This window comes from Gorilla gorilla, chromosome 1, assembly GCF_029281585.2.
Source record: "Gorilla gorilla gorilla isolate KB3781 chromosome 1, NHGRI_mGorGor1-v2.1_pri, whole genome shotgun sequence".
Classification (NCBI taxonomy): domain Eukaryota; kingdom Metazoa; phylum Chordata; class Mammalia; order Primates; family Hominidae; genus Gorilla; species Gorilla gorilla.
In genome coordinates, this window is record NC_073224.2 from 101,292,415 (window position 1) to 101,315,158 (window position 22,744).

Sequence of the window (22,744 nt, forward strand, 5' to 3'; positions counted from 1 at the left end):
TTGAGTGGCTGGGATTATAGGCACATGACACCACACACCTGGCTAATTTTTTATTTTTTATTTTTGTAGAGATGAGGTCTCACTGTGTTGTCCATGCTGGCTTTGAACTCCTGGGCTAAAGCGATCCTCCCACTTTAGTCTCCCAAAGTGCTGGGATTGTAGGTGCGAGCTACTGTGCACAGCTAACTTTGTACTTTTTTTTTTTTTTTTTTTTTTTTTGAGACGGAGTCTTGCTTTGTTGCCCAGGCTGGAGTGCAGTGGCACAATCTCGGCTCACTGCAAGCTCTGCCTCCCGGATTCACGCCATTCTCCTGTCTCAGCCTTCCGAGTAGCTAGGACTACAGGTGCCCACCACCACGCCTGGCTAATTTTTGTATTTTTTTTTAAAAGATGGGGTTTCAGGAGATCTCCTGACCTCCTGATCCGCCCGCCTCAGCCTCCCAAAGTGCTGGGATTACAGGCATGAGCCACCATGCCCAGCCTACTTTGTATGTTTAAAGGGAGAGTGTGTATGTTTATATGACACATAAGCAGAAATGAACATGATTTGTTAGGGACAGTAAAGAAAACTGAATTGACTAAATGATAGTGGGTGTGTGTTGGGAAGTAAAGATAAACAAGTTTGAATAGTTAGAGGAGAGTGAGATTATTAAAAGCCTTGAATGCCATTGTGAAATGTTAATACATGAAATGGTAGACAAGAATCATCAGAGTGAAATGATTGGAAGATTAGTTTTCCAGCTGTTTATATGATTGAATGGAGCAATAACAAGCTAAGGAGTTACCCAATCGGCCAATATTTGTTGAGTATGTATAAACACTGCTGCTGCTCCTACTACTACTAAATTATTGGCACTTTTTTTTTTCTTGCTCTGTCACCTGGCCTGGAGTGCAATGGCATGATCTTGGCTCACTGCAACCTCCACCTGCCAGGTTCAAGTGATTCTCATGCCTCAGCCTCCTGAGTAGTTGGAATTACAGGCACCTGCCACCACACTCAGCTGATTTTTGTACTTTTAGTAGAGACGGGTTTCGACATGTTGACCAGGCTAGACTCCAACTCGTGACCTCAAGTGATGCACCTGCCTTGGCCCCGCAAGGTGCTGAGAGTACAGGCATGAGACACCATACCCGGCCAGTACCTTTTATTGAGCCCTCGCTATGTGCCAGTCATTGGGCGAGGTATTTTACTTACATTCCTTGTAGAAGTCATAAGACAACTATTTATTTTTTCCCTTGAGACAGGGTCTTGCCCTGTTGCCCAGGTTGGAGTGCAGTGGCTTGATCACAGCTCACTGCAGCCTCAACCTTCAAGGTTCAAGTGATCTCCCACCTCAGTCTCCTGAGAGCTGGGACTACAGGTGTGTGCCATCACACCCTGCTAGTTTTTGTACTTTTTTAGAGACAGGATCTTGCCATGTTGCCCAGTCTGGTCTCAAACTCCTGGGCTCAAAGAGTCCACCCACCTCAGCCCCTGAAAGTGCTGGGATTATAGGTGTGAGCCACCATGCCTGGCCAAGAATCTTACTCTCTTGTTGTAATGAAAAGTCTCAGGGCACATCGTTTAAAATATTCTACTTCATAAATGGAACTTTCTAAGGGATAAGATGTTCTCCGTTTTCCAGATACTAGTTTTAGATCTTGAGTCAGACATATGTTTGACATGAAGACTAGTCTGTCAGTCTTCAAGAATACTGACTTGTTTTGTTTTGGTTTTATTAATATATTCACTAGTCTCTGGCTGGGCACAGTGGCTCACACCTGTAATCCCAGCACTTTGGGAGGCCAAGGCAGGCGGATCACCTGAGGTCAGGCGTTCAAGACCAGCCTGGCCAACATGGTGAAACCCTGTCTCTACTAAAAATACAAAAATTAGCCGGGTGAGTATGGTGGCTTGTGCCTGTAATGCCAGCTACTAGGGAAGCTGAGGCAGGAGAATCTCTTGAACCCAGGAGACGCAGGTTGCAGTGAGCTGAGATCGCGCCACTGCACTCCAGCCTGGGCGACAGAGCGAGACTCCATCTCAAAAAAAAAAAAAAATTCACTAACCTCCCTAATGATTATATGGTAATCTGGTTTCCTGAGGATCTTTATATTTAAAATGGGAGTGCTTTGTGGAGATTCTGAGATTAGGTGTATCACCTATTGTAAAATAATAAATTAGCACGCTAGTTTTAAAACATTTTTTGTATTTGGGGAATTGACACATGCCTACTGAGTATTTGCTATTAGGAAAACTTGTAAAAATAAATTGCTGATTTTTAAGGTTCTTATAACAACAGTGATTATTTGTATAAATGTTTGCTTAATGTTTGCCTTCTCACTAGAGTATAAACCTTAAAATTTAGGAACTGGGTTCATTTTGTTGAATACTGTATTTTCAGAGTGTAGCATGATGCCTGGCATATGATAGATGTTTGGAAATATTTTTTGAATGGACAAGTGAATGATTCAGAGTTGAATTGTATCCTAGCAACAAAGATAATATCTGCATAAGTTCCTGCATCAGAGAGTCCTAACCTCAAAAAGCCTGATAATCTCTTCTAAAAGTTTGGAATACTGAAACCAGCCTAAGAGATAATTTAAAAAGAATTTTTATAGGTACATAGCGTGTTTAAATATTTATGGGGTGAACGTGATATATTGATGCAGGCATACAATGTGTAATAATCACATAGTCAATGGAGTATCAAAAAAAGATGATTTTTTACCTTCAATAAAACTGTAGGAAATAAAAGTGTACTTCAGCAGAAGAGTGGGGAATATATTCTTTTAAAACTGATGAGTGCGAAAATATATGAAGTTATTTTTATTTTAGGCAATGTTTGCTTGACTGTAAGTTTCAGAAGCTTCTTGGTGATTCTTAAATTTGCATTTGCACCATACCACTATGGCTTGTTTATGATATCTGTAGAATGATAAACTTATTCTGAATTTTAAATGTATTTATAACTAAATGGATTTAAATCTATTTTGAATTAACATTTCGATCTAACGGTGATTTTTTTTTTGGGTAGTTGTTGACCTCCTTGTCTTCCCTTATACCCATTACTTATGTTAATCAGTAGTTGCCTCTTTTCTGATAAATTTTTGTTATGATCTGTTCTGCAGAGAAAGATGCTGGTTTCGAGTTTTGGAGATCCTTGTTTTTTATGGAACACAGTTCTGTAAAATTTTCATAAGATTCCTTGGCAATAACATACGCTTGTGATGGACCCTAGAAATACTGCTATGTTAGGATTGGGTTCTGATTCCGAAGGTTTTTCAAGAAAGAGTCCTTCTGCCATCAGTACTGGCACATTGGTCAGTAAGAGAGAAGTAGAGCTAGAAAAAAACACAAAGGAGGAAGAGGACCTTCGCAAACGGAATCGAGAAAGAAACATCGAAGCTGGGAAAGATGATGGTTTGACTGATGCACAGCAACAGTTTTCAGTGAAAGAAACAAACTTTTCAGAGGGAAATTTAAAATTGAAAATTGGCCTCCAGGCTAAGAGAACTAAAAAACCTCCAAAGAACTTGGAGAACTATGTATGTCGACCTGCCATAAAAACAACTATTAAGCACCCAAGGAAAGCACTTAAAAGTGGAAAGATGACGGATGAAAAGAATGAACACTGTCCTTCAAAACGAGTAAGTAGAATTCCTAACATGTGGTTATTGACAATATTTTCATTTCCCTATTAATTTTTATCCTATATATGTATTTCCGGGAGTTTGATTTTAATCTTTCTATGTTATTTCCAGATAGTTTGTTTTTGTGAGCCTTAAAATAAGCCCCGAGGCTTGTCAAAGATGTAAGTTAATAGCATAACCATGTATGTATTTGTACTTGTAAAATTATTTTAAAATTTTATTTATTTATTTTTTTGAGATTAAGTTTTGCTCTTGTCGCCCAGGCTGGAGTTCAATGGTGTGATCTCGGCTCATGGCAACCTCTGCCTTCCGGGTTCAAGCAGTTCTCCTGCCTCAGCCTCCCGAGTACCTGGGATTACAGGCACCCACCACCACACCGAGCTAATTTTGTGTTTTTAGTAGAGACGGGGTTTCACCATGTTGGCCAGGCTGGTCTCAAACTCCTGATCTCAGGTGATCCGTCCACCTTAGCTTCCCAGAGTGCTGGGATTACAGGCATGAGCCACCACGCCTGGCCTATTTATGCAGTTTTTAAAGGCAAAACTCCAAAGTGCTGGGATTACAGGTGTAAGCCACTGTGTCTGACTGAAAAAAGAGAAATCTTTATTGAGATATGATTCATATACCATACAGTTTGCCCATTTAAATTCAGTGATTTTTAGGGTATTTCATTATTAGCTTTAAAAATTTATGTAAAATCATTTCTTTCTTTCTTTTTTTTTTTTTTTGAGACGGAGTCTCACTCTGTCGCCCAGACTGGAGTGCAGTGGTGCGATCTCGGCTCACCGCAACCTCCGCCTCCCGGGTTCAAGCGATTCTCCTATTCTCCTGCCTCAGCACCCTGAGTAGCTGGGATTACAGGCACCCATCACCGCACCCAGCTAATTTTTGTATTTTTAGTAGAGATGAGGTTTCACCATGTTCGCCAGGCTGGTCTCGAACTCCTGACCTCAGGTGATCCACCCACCTCAGCCTCCCAAAGTACTGGGATTACAGGTGTGAGCCACTGCGCCCAGCCAAAATAATTTATCTCTAAACCTTTTTCATTACCCCAAATTAAAACTCCATAACCATTAAATAATATCTTCCATTTCTTCTGTCTGCAGCGACTGGTAATATCTAATGTACTTGCCGGGCGTGGTAGCTCACGCCTGTAATCCCAGCACTTTGGCATGCTGAGGCAGGTGGATCACCTGAGGACAGGAGTTTGAGAGCAGCATGGCCAACATGATGAAACCCCGTCTCTACTAAAAATACAAAAAATTAGCCAACCATGATGGCAGGTGCCTGTAATCCCAGCCCTTGGGAGGCTGAGGCAGGAGAATCACTTGAATCCAGGAGGCAGAGGTTGCAGTGAGCTCAGGTTGCGCCACTGCACTCCAGCCTGGGCAACGAAAGCGAAATTCCATCGCACCCCCCAAAAAATTCTAATGTACTTTTAGCAACTGTAAATTTGCCTATCCTAGCTAACTCATATAGGTGTAATCATATAATATTTGTTACTTTGTGTCTGGCTTATTTCATTTACCAGAATGTCCTCAAGGTGCAACCATGTTGTAGCATGTGCCAAAAACTTCATTCCTTTTCATGGCTGAATAATCCATTGTGTGGCTATACCACTTTATTTTTATTTATTTATTTATTTATTTTTGAGTTGGAGTTTCACTCTTGTTGCCCAGGCTGGAATGCAATGGCGCGATCTCGGCTCACTGCAACCTCCGCCTCCAGGGTTCAAGCAATTCTCCTGCCTCAGCCTCTTGAGTAGCTGGGATTACAGGCGTGTGCCACCATTCCCGGCTAATTTTTGTATTTTTTGGTAGAGATGGGGTTTCTCCATGTTGGTCAGGCTGGTCTCAAACTCCTGTCCTCAGGTGATCCGCCCACCTCTGCTTCCCAAAGTGCTGGGATGACAGGCGTGAGCCACCACACCCAGCCACCATTTTATTTTGTATCCATTCATCTCTTGATGGAATCTTGGTTCACATCCACTATTTGGCTATTGTGAATAATGAATGCTACAGTGAATGTTGCCATACAGTTATCTGTTCAAGTTCCTGCTTTGAATTTTTGGGTATTTACTTGGGAATAGAATTGCTGGGTCATACGGTAATTATTTATTTAGCGCTTTCAGGAACTGTACACTTTTACAGTGGCTATACTGTTTCATATCCCATCAGCAATGCATGAGTTTTTTATTTCTCTGAGTCTTCATGAGGTTTTCTTAATTTTTATTCCCTCCCTCCCTCCATTCCTTCCTTTTCTTTCTTCCTTCCTCTCCCCGTCTCCCCTCTACGTCTCCCGCTCCCTCTCTCTGCCTCTCCCCCTCACTTCCCTCCCCTTCCTTTCGTTTTCTTCCTTCCCTTCTCTCTCTTTCCTTCCTCCCACCGCCCCCGTTCTCAAGCTGTATAGCACATTGTGGTTTTTGATTTGCATTTTCTTAACGACTAATGATGTTGAACAATTTTTCATGTGCTTATTGGCCATTTGTGTATCTTCTTTGAAGAAATGTTTGTTCAAATTATTTGACTACTTTTGAATTGTGTTTTGTTGTTGAATTGTCCAGGTTCTTTATATAATCTGTATATAGGATTTTAAAAATATTTTCTCTCATTCTGTGGATAGTCTTTTAATTTCCTTTTGTGTCCTCTGATGCAAAAAAAAGTTTTCAATTTTGATGAAAACCGGGTCCAATTTATTTTTTCCTTTATTACCTGTATTATTAGTGTCATAGCCTAGAAATCACTGCCAAATCCAATGTTGTGAAAGTTTTCCCCCTATGTTTTCCTGAGGGTTTTATCGTTTAGCTCTTATGTTTAGATCTGTGATCCATTTTGTGTTTAAGTTTTGTATATGGTTTAAAGTAAGGGTCCAGCTTCATTCCTTTACATGATATTCAGTTTTCTCAGCATCATTTCTTGAAGAGAGTATGTTTTCTTCATTGAATGGTTTTGGCACCTTTGTTAAAGAAGTTATTGGCCATATATGTGAGAGTTTATTTTAGGACTCTTCCTTTCCATTCCATTGGTCCATATGTCTGTCTTTCTGTAAGTACCACACTGTTTTCATTACTGTAGCTTTGTAGTAAGTTCTTTGTTTGTTTGTTTGTTTGTTTGTTTTAGATGGAGTCTTACTCTGTCGCCCAGGCTGGAGTACAGTGGCATGATCTCGGCTTGAGACCGCAGCCTCTGCCTCCTGGGTTCAAGTGATTCTCCTGCCTCCTGCCTCAGCCTCCCTCCCAAGTAGCTGAGATTACAGGTGCCCGCTACCACGCCCGGCTAGTTTTTGTACTTTTAGTAGAGACAGGGTTTCACCATGTTGGCCAGGCTGGTCTCAAACTCCTGAGCTCAAATGATCTGCCTGCCTCGGCCTCCCATAATGCTGGGATTACAGGTGTGAGCCACCGTGCCCTTCCTGTTTGTTTTTAAAGAGAGAGGGTCTTGCTCCGTCATCCAGGCTACGCTACTCACTGCAGCCTCAAACTCCTGGGCTCAAGTGATCCTCCTGACTTGGTCTCCCAAAGTGATGGGATTATAAGCATGAGCCATCATGGCTGGCCTGTAGTAAGTTGAAGTCAGAAAGTGTGAGTCTTCCAACTTTGTTATCTTTCAAAATTGTTTTGGCTATTTGGGGTTCCTTGAGATTCCATATGGATTTTAGGATGGGGTTTTCTGTTTCTTTAAACAATAATGTTGGGATTTTGATAGAAATTACATTGAATCTACAGATCACTTTAGGTAGTGTTGTCATCTTAATATGAAGTCTTGAAATCCAGGAATGTGGGATGTCTTTTGTTTATTTAAGATTTCCTTAATTTCTTTCAGCAATATTTTATAAAATTTGTGGTGTTCAAGCCTTTCACCTCCTTAAATTTATTCCTGTGTATTTTATTTTTTGATGCTATTGCAACCAGAATTGTTTTAAATTTACTTTTCAGATTGCTCATTGTAAATATATAGAAATACAACTAGTTTTTTAAATTATTATTTTTAATTTTTTTTTAGAGACAGGGTCTTGCTGCCCATGCTGGAGGGGCAGTGGCATTGCTCATTGTAGCCCCAAACTCCTGGACTCAAGCAATCTTCCTGCCTTAGCCTCCTTTTATTTATTTTAATAAAAAAAATTATTTTTGTAGAGATGGGTTCTTGCTGTTTTGCCCAAGCTGGTCTTGAACTTCTGACCTCAATGATCCTCCTTCCTTGGCCTCCCAAAGTGATGGGATTACAGGTGTGAGCCACAGTGTTGGCCACAACTGATTTTGGCATGTAGGTTTTGTATCCTGCAACTTTGCTGAATTAATTTATTAGCTTGAACAATTTGTTGATGTTTTAGGGTTTTCTACATATAAAACTGTGTCGTCTGCCAACAGAGATAATTCAGTATTTTAATATATGCCTCAGGTATTTCTTACATTCCAGCAGATTTGGGAAACACTAGGTTTACTTACTGTGAAATGAGAGTAGGTTATTTTCTGTTCAGTGAGTTAGCTACTGAAAATAGTGTTCTTTTGTCTACTGAAATATTATATATATATTTTTTTCATATTTTTAAAATTATAAACTCCCAGTGGCCATTACTGAATAGGTTACGTACAGTGTTTTGAATGTGGTCAAGCAACCTCTTTAGTGGTCCTTACCGGTAGAAGAACTTAAACAACTAGTATACTGAAAGTAGTAGTTGCTGGTACTATAGCAGGAAGACAAAAGAAGAGGAAAACAGAACGATAGAAGGCAGTGTAAGAAACAAGAGGAAAGGATGATGATAAAGTGCCATCAGGCTACCTCAAAGGATAAAGTTTTCTGTCCATAATCCATGCTAGTATAGTATGTAGGCTAATCTCCGAGTTATATTGATATATATGTATATATAGGTTGGTGCAAAAGTAATTGCAGTTTTGGGCCATGCATTTTTTTTTTTTTTTAAGGCAGAGTCTCCTTTTGTTGCCCAGGCTGGAGTGGAGTGCAGTGGCTTGATCTCGGCTCACTGCAGCCTCCGCCTCCTGGGTTAAGGCAATTCTCTTGCCTCAGCCTCCTGAGTAGCTGGGATTACAGATACTTGCCACCATACCTGGCTAATTTTTGTATTTTTAGTAGAGATGAGATTTCACCATGTTGGCCAGGATGGTCTCGAACTCCTGACTTCAGGTGATTCGCCTGCCTCAGCCTTCCAAAGTGCTGGGATTATAGGAGTGAGTCCCTGTGTCCGGCCATTGACCATGAATTTTAAATCATTATAACTAGGCTCTAACACATCTTTATTAATCAAAATAGGAACCATTACAATAAAAGTTTGTGCCAAAAAGAAATCAGTTTGTTTAATCCTGTAGCATAAACATCTGTGCTTCTGGATTCAACAAACTCTTGGGAAGGATTTTATGCATCCTGCTGGTTGTGGAAGCTGTTTCCCTGCAAAAAATTGTTGAGATGCTTGAAGAAGTGGTAGCTGGTTGACGAGAGGTCGGTTGAATATGTCAGGTGAGGCAAAACTTAGTAGTCCAATTCGTCCAACTTTTGAAGCATTGATTGTGTGACATGTAGTCAGGCGTTGTCCTGGAGAAGAATTGGGCTCTTTTTGTTGATCAGTGCTGGCGGCAGGCATTGCAGTTTTTGGTACATCTCATCAATTTGCTGAGCATACATCTCAGATGTAATGGTTTCGCTGGCATTCGGAAAGGTATAGTGGATCAGACTGGCAGCAGACCACCAAACGGTGACCATGACCTTTTTTGGTGCAAGTTTGGCTTTGAAAAGTGCTTTGGAGCTTCTTCTGGGTCCAACCACTGATCTGGTTGTTGCCGGTTGTCATATAAAATCCACTTTTTGTCACACATCACAGTCTGAGAAATTTTTCCTTGTTGGTGTGTAAAATGCCAAATGACTGTAGAATGGTTGAAGTTGCTGAGTTCCTCGGCAACTTCTCGTGTAGTTAAAAGAGGATCAGTTTCGATGATTGCTGTCAGTCATTGAGAGCTTCTGACAGCCAGCCACTGTGCTTCTTATCTTCAAGGCTCTTACCTCCTTTGCAAAACTTCCTGAACCACCGCTGTACTGTACATTCATTAGCAGTTCCTGGGCCAAATGCGTTGTTGATGTTGCAAATTGTCTCCACTGCTTTATGACCCATTTTAAACCCAAATAAGAAGATCACTTGAATTTGCTTTTAGTCTAACATTTCCATAGTCTAAAATAAATATAAATACAAAATAAACAGCAAGTAATCATTAGCAAAAAAAATAAAGTGAGAAATGCGCATTAAAATGATATATAACATAACCACATTTAAGAACGTATTCCAATATCAAGTGGCAAATTTCAACAGTGCAAAAACTGTAGTTACTTTTACACCAGTATTACCTGTTTTATTTATAATTTATAACAATTATATAGTTTTAAAAAATAAATGTGTGTATATGTATGTATATGCATATATATAAACTGTGGTAGGCTGCATATAACCTGAACTTTTTCCATTTTAACCATTTGTAAGTGTATAATTTTGTGGCATTAGGTAGATGCACTTTTTGTGCAACCATGCCCACCCACCAGCTCTGGATCTTTTTTTTGACATTTTCCAGCTGACACTCTATTAACTCTTCATTCTCCTTCCTGCAGCCCCTAGCGAAACCACTATTCTACTTTCTGTCTTTGAATTTGACTACTGTAATTACCACATATAAGTAGAATCATACAATATTTGTCCTTAGGTAACTGCCTTATTTCCCTTAGCATAATGTCCTCAAGGTTGTCCATCTTGGAGTATGTCAGAGTTGCTTTCGTTTTTAAGGCTGAATAATATTCTAGTGTATGTATATACCAAATTTTGTTCATTCTATGGATATGTCAGATTCAGAAGCTGTTTGTGAATTTTTAGGTTAATGTGATTGTCAACTATTAATTTCTAGATTTGTTCAGCTATTACTTTTCTGGGTAGTATTTTACTAGATAAGTTAATCTAGTCCATCTATGGATGGGCACTGGTATTGCTTCCAGCTTTTAACAGTTGTGACTAATGCTGAACATGTGTGTAGAAATATCGGAGTCCCTGCTTTCACGTCTTTTGGGTATGTATATATGTGGAAGTGGAATTTTTGGTCGTATTGCAATTTTTTTGATAAGATAGTGGGTGTCGCTGTGTCACCCAGGCTGGACATTGTAAATCTTTTTTTTTTTTTTTTGATACAGGATCTCACTCCTGTTGCCCTGGCTGGAGTGCAGTGGCGTAATCACAGCTCACTGCAGCCTTGACCTCCTGGGCTCAGATGATTCTGCCATCTCAGCCTCTTGAGTAGACCGGCTACAGGCATGCACAACCACTCCTGGCTCATTTTTTGTATTTTTAGTAGACATGGGGGTTTCACCATGTTGCCCAGGCTGATCTTGAACTCCTGGACTAAAGCAGTCTGTCTGTCTCAGCCTCCCAAAGTGCTAGGATTTACAGATATGAGCCACTGTGCCTGGCTGGGACATTATAATTCTATGTTTAATTTTTTGAAAGAATTACCATACTGTTTTCCACAGGGGCTGTACAATTTTACATTCCCACCAGGAACTCACAAGTATTCTGGTTCTTCCACATCCTCGGTAACAGTTATTCTGTATTTTTAAAAAATTATAGCCATCCTAATGTGTAGGAGTTACTCATTATATTTATAATTTATTATTATATATCTATAGTTTTGTTTGTTTGAGACAGCATCTCGCTATTGCCTAGGTTGGAGTGCAGTGATGTGATTAGGCTCACTGTAGCCTTGACCTTGACCTCCTGGGCTCAAGCAATCCTACCGCCTCAGCCTCCCAAGAAGCCGCGGCTACAGGTGTGTGCCACCACACTTCTAATATTTTTATATTTTGTAGAAATGTTGCTCCTTATGTTGCCCAGGCTGGCCTTGAAATCCTGGGCTCAAGTGATCCTCCCATCTCAGCCCCCCAAAGTGCTGGGATTACAAGGTGTCAGCCACCGTGCCAGTGAGCCACTGTGCCCAGCTTGATATGTATTTTTTTTTTTTTTTTTTTTTTAAACATAAGACTAATCGCAGCACTTTGGGAGGCCGAGGTGGGTGGATCACTTGAGGTCAGGAATTTGAGACCAGCCTAAAAAATATGGTGAAACCCCATCTCTACTAAAAATACAAAAATTAGCTGGGTGTGGTGGTGAGCACCTATACCCCCAGCTACTCAGGAGGCTGAAGCAAGAGAAGCTCTTGAACCCAGGAGGTGGATGTTGCAGTGAGCCGAGATCACACTACTGCACCCCTGCCTGAGTCACAGAGTGAGACTCCATCTCAAAAAAAAAAAAAAAAAGTCTAAGATCCTTTGCCTTTCTTTTTTTTTAAAAGACAGAGTCTCACTCTGTCACCCAGGCTTGCGTGCAGTGGCGTGATCTCGGCTTACTGCAACCTCTGCTGCCCAGGTTCAAGCGATTCTCCTGCCTCAGCCTCCCGAGTAGCTGGGATTACAGGTGCGTGCCACCACGCCCTGTGCTGCGCCTGGCGGATCTTTTGCCTTTCTACTTTATCTTCAGTGCTCCAAAAGAAGCAGCCCTGAAGGGGAACTCCTATTGAGATTGTGATAAAGGATTTTGATAAAGGATAGTATTTTCTCCTTTACTGACCATAGGGAAATAAGAGAATAAGAAACAATCTTGGCTGGGCACAGTGGCTCACACCTGTAATCCCAGCACTTTGGGAGACCCAGGCGGGTGGATCACCTGAGGTCGGGAGTTCGAGACCAGCCTGACCAACATGGAGAAACCCTGTCTCTACTAAAAATACAAAAAATTAGCCGGGCGTGGTGGTGCATGCCTGTAATCCCAGCTACTTGGGAGGCTGAGACAGGAGAATCGCTTGAACCCAGGAGGAAGAGGTTGTGGTGAGCCGAGATCCCGGCATTGCACTCCAGCCTGGGCAACAAGAGCGAAACTCCATCTCAAAAAGAAAAGAAAGAAACAATCTTGCCGGGCGTGGTGGCTCACCCCTGTAATCCCAGCAGTTTAGGAGGCCAAGGTGGGTGGATCACAAGGTCAAGAGATCGAGACTATGCTGGCCAACATGGTGAAACTCTGTCTCTACTAAAAATACAGAAATTAGCTGGGTGTGGTGGCTCACGCCTGTAGTCCCAGTGACTCAGGAGGCTGAGGCAGGAGAATCACTTCAGCCCAGGAGGCGGAGGTTGCAGTGAGCCGAGATTGCGCCACTGCACTCCACCCTGTCTTAAAAACAAACAAACAAACAAGAAAGAAACAGTCTTGGTTTGTTCATGAAAGAATCTTGATTTGTTTGTGTCCTACTCTTAATTTTAATACCTTGTTAAGGAATAATTGACAGTGGATTGAAGTTTGGAAAGTCTCCAGAGAGGGAATAAAACCTCAGAATCTCCTGAGAGAATCTAGAAAAACATTGTTAAGTATATCAAACTGCAATGATCCCTGTGGGAATTTTGTAGTTTCAGTGTAGTGAAGATGGCTAATGAATTAGACTCAAAAATAGAATGCCACATTTAGATTACTGTTCTAATGTTTCTTTGCATAAACTTTGGTTCCAGTGAGTTCTTAACTTGTGGTGGTGTTTTGCAAACAAAGGAAAACCTGAAGACATTTTCAGTATATTCGTCTTCTTTATTTTCTTTAAGAAAAGGTTATTCTGCTTGATGATTTATGTATCACATATCATGGATGGTTAATGCATAGTATGTTATGTCATATTTCATACTTTTATTACTTGGAAATTTTTATTTTAAAATGTCAGACTCATATTTGAGGTTCAAAAGTTGAGAATTTTTAGGTTAATAACATGATTTTCAACTGTCAATTTCTAGATTTGTTCAGGTGTCATTTTTCTGGGTAATATTTTGCTATATAAAAGTTAATTATCTAATCAGTTTACTTTCAGTGAAAATTTTTGTTCTGTATATGTTTACTGTGGCTTCCATCAGCCTATTTTAGTTAAAAAATAAGACAATTTTAGCTGGGTAGTCTGGGTGACAGAGTGAGATCCTGTCTCAAAAAAAAAAAATGTGTTTTCAGGTTCATCTTCGCTTGGAGAATCATATCACATTAAGAATAAATTGTTGGGAATCAAAGTTGGTAGAAAGAAACTTCCAGAAGAGTAACTCCAACATTGCTATCTTTGGTATCTTCCAGAAACATATTTGCACTTACAAACCAGTATGCATCCCCTACATACATGTTCTTTCCCCATTTTAAAATGTAAATAGTAGCACACTGTACCTACTGCTCTGTATCTTTTTTCTGTTAAATAGTATATTCTAAAGATTTTTCCATAACAAGACTATGAGAACTTCGTTAGCCCTTGGAAATGTGGCTTATATAATTTTTTTTTTTTTTTTTTTGAGGCAGCCTTGCTCTGTCATCCAGGCTTGAGTGCAGTGGTGCGATCTCGGCTCACTGCAACCTCCGCCTCCCGGGTTCAAGCTTTTGTCTTGCCTCAGCCTCTTGAGTAGCTGGGATTACAGGTGTGCACCACCACGCCCGGGTAATTTTTGTATTTTTAGTAGAGACAGGGTTTCTCCAAATTGGTCAGGCTGGTCTCGAACTCCTGACCTTGTGATCCGTCCGCCTCAGCCTCTCAAAGTGCTGGGATTATAGGCACGAGCCGCTGCGCCCAGCATATAATTTTCTTTTTCCAGTTTGTTATTTGTCTTTAGACTTTGGTTATGTTATTTTGCCATGCAGAAATATTTAGCTTTTTACCTGATGTAATTTATAAATCTTTTTAAGGCTTCTGGATTTTTGACGTGTCATTAGAAAGACCTTCTTCCTTCGAAGTTTATAAAAGATTTCCTTATGTTGTTTTGCAGATCTTTGTAGTGTTTTGTTTTTTAACATATAAATCCTTGATCCATTTGGAGTTTGTTATGGTTTATGAGTTATGGTTCCAAATTTATCTCTTTCCAAATGGCTACATGGTTGTCCCAACACATTATTATTATTATTATTATTATTGTCATCATTTGAGATGGAGTCTCCCTCTGTCGCCCAGGCTGGAGTGCAGTGGTGCAATCTCGGCTCACTGCAACCTCTGCCTCCTGGGTTCAAGCAGTTCTTCTGCCTCAGCCTCCTGAGTAGCTGGGATTAGAGACACACGCCATCATGCCCAGCTAATTTTTGTATTTTTAGTAGAGACAGGCTTTCCTCATGTTGGTCAGGCTGGTCTCGAACTCCTAACCTCAGGTGATCAGCCTGCTTTGGCCTCCCAAAGTGCTGGGGATTATAGGCGTGAGCCACCGAGCCCGGCCTCAACACTATTTTTAAGAAGTCTATCTTTACTTCTCTGATTTGAGAGGCTGCTTTGTCATACACTGAATTTCTTTATGTACTTGGTTCTAGTCTGGTTTTCCTTTTAGTATCAATGATGTTTCTGTTTATTTACATTTTTTGTTTGTTTATTTTTAAGAGTCTGAGTCTTGTCTTTTTTAACCAGGCTGTGGTGCAGTGGTGTGATCATAGCTCACTGTAACCTTGAACTCCTGGGGATCATCCTGGGGATCAAGCTATCTTCCTGTCCCAGCCTGGCAAATCATTAGGATTACAGGTGTGAGCCATGACACCTGGCCACCATGATACAGTTTTAAGTATTTTGTTTTATAGGTAGGACTAATCCATCCTCCTAACTTGTATTTTAGTGTGCTCCCTGTACTTTTGCCTATTAATTTATAAACAATGCAATTTCAGTGAAAATAATTTTTTTTTTCTAGAATGTGGCTGATTACAAAGTTTGTATATTGTTCATCTTTATCTGTGGTTGAATTTGGAGCCTAATTTGATGATGACTACTTTGAGAGGCTTTGACTTTAGTTTTCCAGGAGTTAGGGTATGTTACTGACACCTTTCCTGGGGTCTCTATTTTGCCCCTAGTGCATGACTTGATGCACTTACCCACTGTGTTATTGTGCCTATTTAGGTCAGCCCTTTTTATTCTTTTCTTTTGGTCCTGTTGGAGCTTCTTCTTACTCCTATGAGGCAGCAGTGTAAGAAACGTATTTTATGCTGGTTTGAGTTATTTTGTTGTAATAGAAGACTCTTCACAGTATTTAGCCTAGCATATTGCTCTAAGTAGAAAGCCCCTGATTGTTTTATAAGAAATAATGTTCATTATTTTATTTTTACTTTTGAGACTAGAGTCTCACTATGTCATACAGGCTGGAGTGCAGTGGTGCAATCTTGGCTCACTGCAATCTCCGCCTTCTGGGGTTCAAGTGATTCTTGTGCCTCAGCCTCCTGAGTAGCTGGGATTACAGGTGAATGCCATCATGTCTGGCTAATTTTTGTATTTTTAGTAGAGATGGGGTTTTGTCATGTTGGCTAGGCATGTCTCGAACTCCTGGCCTCAAGTTATCTGCCTGCCTTGACCTCCAAAGTGCTAGGATTACAGGCATGAGCCACCATGCTTGGACTCATTATTAATTTTATAGCAGGTTTTCCTGTTTTCTTTTTTCCTCCCAAGTGGAAAGAAAAACTTTCTTGTAATCTTTCTCTAAAAATTTATGTTTGGCTTTGATGCAGTTACATGTGGTGTCTGCCATTTCATAAGCTGTCAGAATGGTACATTCATTTTTCTACAGCAGTATTTTAGAAAGTGAAAGTAGAGATGGAAGTCACAATATTTACTTGTATTTATCACACAGTAACTTAAAAGGAGATGGAGCAATGGTACATTTCTTTCCAGCATTTAAAGAAAATTCCGTTTTTGGAGTTATATAATACGTGATTGTAGTTCATTTAGTATGCTTAGCCAAAAAAAAAAAAAAAAAGTCAAGTATACAAGCTTGCAATAAAAAGTTCTACTGTGTTAGGAAGTCAGAGTTGAGGAGGTACACAAAGGCATTTTGGCAAAAATGCACAAATGGTGGATACATAACCTTTTTTTAAGAGACACGGTCTTCTTCTAAAGAGGCAGTCTGTTGCCCAAGGCTGTGCAGTGGCATGATCATGGTTCACAGCAGTCTTGGCTCCCATGGGCTTAGGTGATCCTCCCATCTCAGCTTCCGGAATCACTAGGACCACAGGTGTGTGCCACCGCATTTGGCTAATTTTATTTTATTTTTTGTAGAGACAGTGTCTTGTTGTGTTGCCCAGGCTGTTCTCGAACTCCTGTGCTGAATCGATCCTCCTGCCTTGTCCTCCCAACATGCTGGGATTACAGGCGTGAGCCACTGCATTTAGTCATATCATTATACCATGTCTCATCATTATGATGAGCAGATTACATATTAGTCAAATAGCATTGGAATTTGGTGCTTTGTTGACTAACATTTTTGTCATTGGATAGTTTATTTGATGTTACTTTAGTCTAGATGAGTGGATTTCATGAGCACAATGAATTACAAGTAAAATTTATAGCCATAATTATAATTTCCAGTCCAAAAATGGTTTTCTGTTTAGAAAAGAAAATTCTATGCCATCTTAATAGATTTAAGAAGCAGTTCGTGAGGAAATAATTTTGAATTTCAGTGAAGCGTTTTTTTTTTTTTTTTTTGAGACGGAATTTCGCTCTTGTTGGCCAGGCTGGAGTGCCATGGCGCGATCTCGGCACACCGCAACCTCCACCTCCTGGGTTCAAGCGATTCTCCTGCCTCAGCCTCCCGAGTAGCTGGCATTACAGGCACACACCACCATGTCTGGCTAATTTTGTATTTTTAATAGACAGGGTTTCTCCATGTTGGTCAGGCTCGTTTCGAACTCCTGACCTCAGGTGACCTGCCCGCCTTGGCCTCCCAAAGTGCTGGGATTACAGGCGTGAGCCACCGCGCCCGGCCTAAGTGATTTTTTTGGAGAATTATTATTACCTTTTAAATAAAATTTGATAAAGTTAAATATTTTTCTTTTTTGTAGAAACAGTCTGGCTATGTTGGCCAGGCTGGTCTTGAACTCCTGGGGTCAAACGATCCTTCTACCTCAGCCTCTCAAAGTGCTAGGATTACAGGTGTGAGCCACCATACCCGGCTGAGAATTATTAAAACCCGCATGAATCCAAGTATTAGACTTAAAGCCTGTCCTGGGATTTAAAATTTTATAATGCTATATAACTGGTAGATTAATGTTTCTTTTTCTTTTTTTTATTTGAGATGGAGTCTCAGTCCATTGCCCAGGCAGTTCAGTGGCATAATCTTGGCCACACTGCAGCCTCCACCTCCCAGGTTCAAGCAGTTTTCCCACCTCAGCCTCCCAGGTAGCTGGTACTACAGGCACACGCCACCATGCCCGGCTAATTTTTGTATTTTTAGTAGAGACGGGGTTTTGCTATGTTGGCCAGGCTAATCTTGAACTCCTAACCTCAGGTGATCCACCCACTTCGGCTTCCCAAAGTGCTAGGATTACAGGCGTGAGCCACCGTGCCCAGCCTAATGTTGTTTCTTAAATAAGAAAAATGGATAATAATAGTGCCTTAGTTCTTGCTCAGTAGAGATTATTTGCCTGGCAGTTTTTAAAGTGCTGCAAACAAGTTCCAATTATTCTGAAATAGAGTTGTTGGGAAAAAATTGGTTTGACATTACCTAGGTTTTGGATTTTTTTCCTTTGTATTTGTTAGATAATAATAGTGTATTAACATATACACCAAGGAATACTATGCAGCCATAAAAAAGAATGAGTTCATGTCATTTGTAGGGACATAGATGAAGCTGGAAACCATCATTCTGAGCAAACTATTGCAAGGGCAGAAAACCAAACACCGCATGTTCTCACTCATAGGTGGGAATTGAACAATGAGAACACTTGGCCACAGGGTGGGAAACATCACACATTGGGGCCTGTCGTGGGGTGGGGGCAGGGGGGAGGGACAGCATTAGGAGATATACCTAATGTAAATGACGAGTTAATGGGTGCAGCACACCAACATGGCACAGGTATACATATGTAACAAACCTGCACGTTGTACACATGTACCCTAGAACTTAAAGTATGATAAAAAATAATAATAAATAATAATAGTGTGTTAGGTTTTCTAGATAATAATAGTTCCTTTAAATTATACCCTATTGTAAGTTAGCCCAGTTTTCTATAAAATGTATATATTTTAAATTGAGATATAATTCAAATACCATAAAATTTATCCTTTTAAAATGTACAGTTCAGTGTTTTTAGTATATTCAGTATGTTAAGTGTATACAGAGTTACGAAACCATTATTAATAATTTTAAACATTGTCATCTTAATAAACATTTTCATCTTAAATTTGTATCTTTCGTGTGCCTTTTACACTTAAAATAACTGTTCAAAAGGACTAATATTTTGATTTATACTTTCACAAAGGAGGTTACAGTTTTATATCACTTAACTTTGCCCATAGTCTCTAGTGCAGAGTCACAACATTCTTTGATTTGTTTTTCCATGTGCTGTAAAAAAAAAATTATGCTATGACATGATAACTGCCATGATAGAAATACATACGGAGTGTATATGTGAATCGCAGAATCATTGGAGAAGGTGGTGAGCAAGAGAATATGCAAAGAAGGGCTCATGCTTAAAATTAGGTGTTGACAACTTTGTCAGAATTTGCTGGAAAGAGAAAGGCTTTTGGGACAAAGTAAATAATAAAGGGAAAATGCACACTTAGGATGTCTCACAGGGTTTTCTCAGTTGTGCTGTAAAACAAGAATTTGACAGTTCTTTACTGTAGGTAAATACTAAGAAAATATAAATAATGAGGCTGGGCGCAGTGGAAAAAAACAAAAAGAATTGCATAACCATACTTATTTTTTCTTAGGATTTTTCTTTGGTTTTTTGTTTGTTTGTTTGTTTTTAAGTTTGTGGTCCTACTTTGTAGTAGGATTCCTCTTAGAGGAAAAATTAAAAGATAAAACCACTTTTTTGGACTATTTTTCTGTTTCAGAAATTTGGGTTTGCTTTGGTAAGTAGGGGCCTGTCATTTATAGCTGTAACGGTAAATCTTTTTTTTTTTTTTTTTTTTGAGATGGAGTTTCAGTCTTGGTTGCCCAGGCTGGAGACAATGGTGTTATCTCAGCTCACTGCAACCTCTGCCTCCCGGGTTCAAGCGATTCTCCTGCCTCAGCCTCCTGAGTAGCTGGGATTACAGTTGTGCGCCACCATGCCTGGCTAATTTTTGTATTTTTAGTAGAGACGCGGTTTCACCATGTTGGTCAGGCTGGTCTTGAACTCCTGACCTCAGGTGATCCGCCTGCCTTGGCCTCCCAAAGTGCTGGGATTACAGGCCTGAGCCACCGCGCCCAGCCAGTAAATACTAACAAAGTCAGATAAGTACCTGACTTTTATTTTACAAATATGTGCATAATTAATAGTGAACTACCCTGGTCTTCATGAGAGAGTGAAAGTCAAGCTATATAATATTGGGGCAGATTCGTAGAGCTTCTTTATCTTACAGAACTGCAACAGCAGGTGGCATTAGAGATCAGGTTTAAGGGTGAGTTGCAACGTATTTTTAATAGTTGCCACTATTAGGAAGGGAAGTAACACATATTGGGGATTCAGGGTACAACTGGCAAAGCTCAGCTTGACCCTTGGGTGTTGCTGATCTGTTAGAAGATTCTCCGTATGTGTATATATTTTTTTAAGCTAACCACTAAAAAATACAGCAATTAAGAATTGCCTTCCAAGAAGAAAGGGAAAATAATGCTTTATGTCTAATACCTACCTTTCCATATCCCAAACTAAACAGTTGAAAAATAAGAGGGTGTCATCCAGGGCCTACTTAATAACCTTTACCTTTTCTTTACAAATGAATGTCATTTTGCACCAGCAAATGCCTTATGTCAAGAGTTATGGGCTGGACATGGTGGCTCCCACCTGTAATTCTAGCACTTAGGGAGGCCAGGGTGGGTGGGTGGCTTGAGCTCAGGAGTTCAAGACCAGTCTGGCAACATGGTGAAACCCCCCTGTACAAAAAATACAAATGTTAGCCAGGCATGGTGGCTTACACCTGTTGTCCCAGCTACTCAGGATGCTGAGGCAGGAGGATCACTTGAGCACAGGAGGTCGAGGCTGCAGTAAGTTGTGTTCATGCCACTGTACTGCAGCCTGTGTGTTAGAGAGATGGAGTGGAATATATGATTGGGTAAGGACTTACAGGGAAGAGGGTGGTAGTTTACATATTAACTGTGGCTTCCCTGGAACTGCTTAATGTAAATACGGATCTTTCTATAATCTGGATTATGCATACTAATGCTTTAGTTTCTCTAAAATCTGTGACCTAAATTGAGAGAATACTGATTATTAAAAGAAGATAATGTCAACAAAGATGTCAGAAATGTTATTAAGGTGAAATTGTAACCAGAACTCACTTTTGAAACAAAACAGGTACTGAACTAGTGTTTATTTTTTAACAGCCAAGTCCTAATTTACTATGTATATTTTACTTTTATTTTTGGAAAACATATCAAAGTATACAAGCTTGCAATAAAAAGTTCTACTATATTAGGAAGTCAGAGTTTAGGAGGTACACAAAGGCATTTTGACAAAAATGCACAGATGGTAGATACATACACTAGAATATTTTAGCTATATTGAGTGAAGCTACATTGAATTACTAACATCTGAGGATATATATGAAGGCACAAAAATGATCCTAACATCTTTCTGTAGGATTTGATAGTAACTCTCACAGTAAAAACAGTGAAACAAAATGGCACCTGCTTCTCAGCCTCACTTTTTCATTTCTTAGCAAAATTACTGAGTGTGATTATTGTGTAGTTCCTTGCCTAGTCTTTGATTTTACGGGCTGGGGGCTCCAAAAGATTGCTGAGGAGATCAAAAGCAGATGCTGAAAATTATAAGCCAAGGCAGGGGAGCTTGGTAACCTTTCTTTCTAAGCTGTTTGTTGATTATAACGGTTAGGGCAATTATGAAGGTTAGGAATTATGAAATATGGAAATTCTCCTAAGCATACTTGGTAACTCTTAAAAATTCTATTTGTCTCAACCTCGATAACTAAAATTACCTAAGATAAATGAGAAAAATTAGAAAAGCAAATTTAATCACTAAATTTCTAAATAAAAAGCAAAAAGGATAAAAAAAGTTTCACTGTGCAAGGAGAAAGGAAGGAGGATGAGGGAATGGGAAGACTCAGCTTAGACATCCCCCAATTCTGTGAAGTGTTCCCTGAACCTTTCTAGGAGGTTACTCTATCCTCTGTGTTTCCATTGCATATATTTCTGTTTTTAACATATAGCACATTGTATAATAATTATTAATTGATTTCTCTATTTCTTTGGCTCCTTCAGTGTCAGGGTGATCTTTTAAGTTTGTGCTTTTTATGAGCAACACAGAAAATGCTTTAAAAACAGTTCAGTAAGATTGAAGAAAAGATCTGTAAGCATAAAACAAATACCATCATTATTACCAAAAATACAATGCTTAAAATATAGCTTGAGAATATGAGTATTTATTTCCTTATTCGTAAGATTTTGCTTTTAAATACACTATCTGCCGGGCGCGGTGGCTCATGCCTGTAATCCCAGCACTTTGGGAGGCCAAGGCGGGCAATCACAAGATCAAGAGATCGAGACTATCCTGGCCAACATGGTGAAACCCCATTTCTACTAAAAATACAAAAAATTAGCTGGGCGTGGTGGTGCGTGCCTATAATCTCAGCTACTCGGGAGGCTGAGGCCGAAGAGTTGCTTGAACCCGGGAGGCGGAGGTTGCAGTGAGCCAAGATCGCGCCATTGCACTCCTGGATGACAGTGTGAGACTCCGTCTCAAAAAAAAAAAAAAAAGAAAAGAGAAAAAAACTGTCATAACTGTATTACTCAAATATTTCCTCTTCTCTCATTTGCTAAAAATATATAGTAAAACTTTCATGCCTATTTAAAACAATCTCTAGGCCGAGTGCAGTGGCTCATGCCTGTAATCCCAGCATTTTGGGAGGTCGAGGCAGGCGGATCATGAGGTCAATAGATTGAGACCATCCTGGCCAACATGGTGAAACCCCGTTTCTACTAAAAATACAAAAGTTAGCTGGGCATGGTGGCATGTGCCTGTAGTCTCAGCTACTTGGGAGGCTGAGGCAGGAGAATCGCTTGAACCCGGGAGGTGGAGGTTGCAGTGAGCCGAGATTGCGCCACTGCGCTTCAGCCTGGTGACAGAGCGAGACTCTGTCTCAAAAAAATGAATAAATAAAACA

The 22,744-nt window shown here is 40.1% G+C and overlaps 1 protein-coding gene across 5 annotated transcripts in view; it reads left to right on the forward strand.

Annotated features, from left to right (window-relative positions):
• The window catches only part of ASH1L (ASH1 like histone lysine methyltransferase), a 230,256-nt gene that overhangs the window by 38,136 nt on the left and 169,376 nt on the right, over positions 1-22,744 (forward strand). For all 5 annotated transcript variants that reach the window (XM_063694310.1, XM_063694311.1, XM_063694317.1 and 2 more), the window contains exon 2: positions 3,112-3,630. In XM_063694310.1, coding sequence (XP_063550380.1) covers positions 3,211-3,630 — 420 coding nt within the window. In that variant the 5' untranslated portion in view covers positions 3,112-3,210. The remainder of the gene's footprint in view (positions 1-3,111; positions 3,631-22,744) is intronic.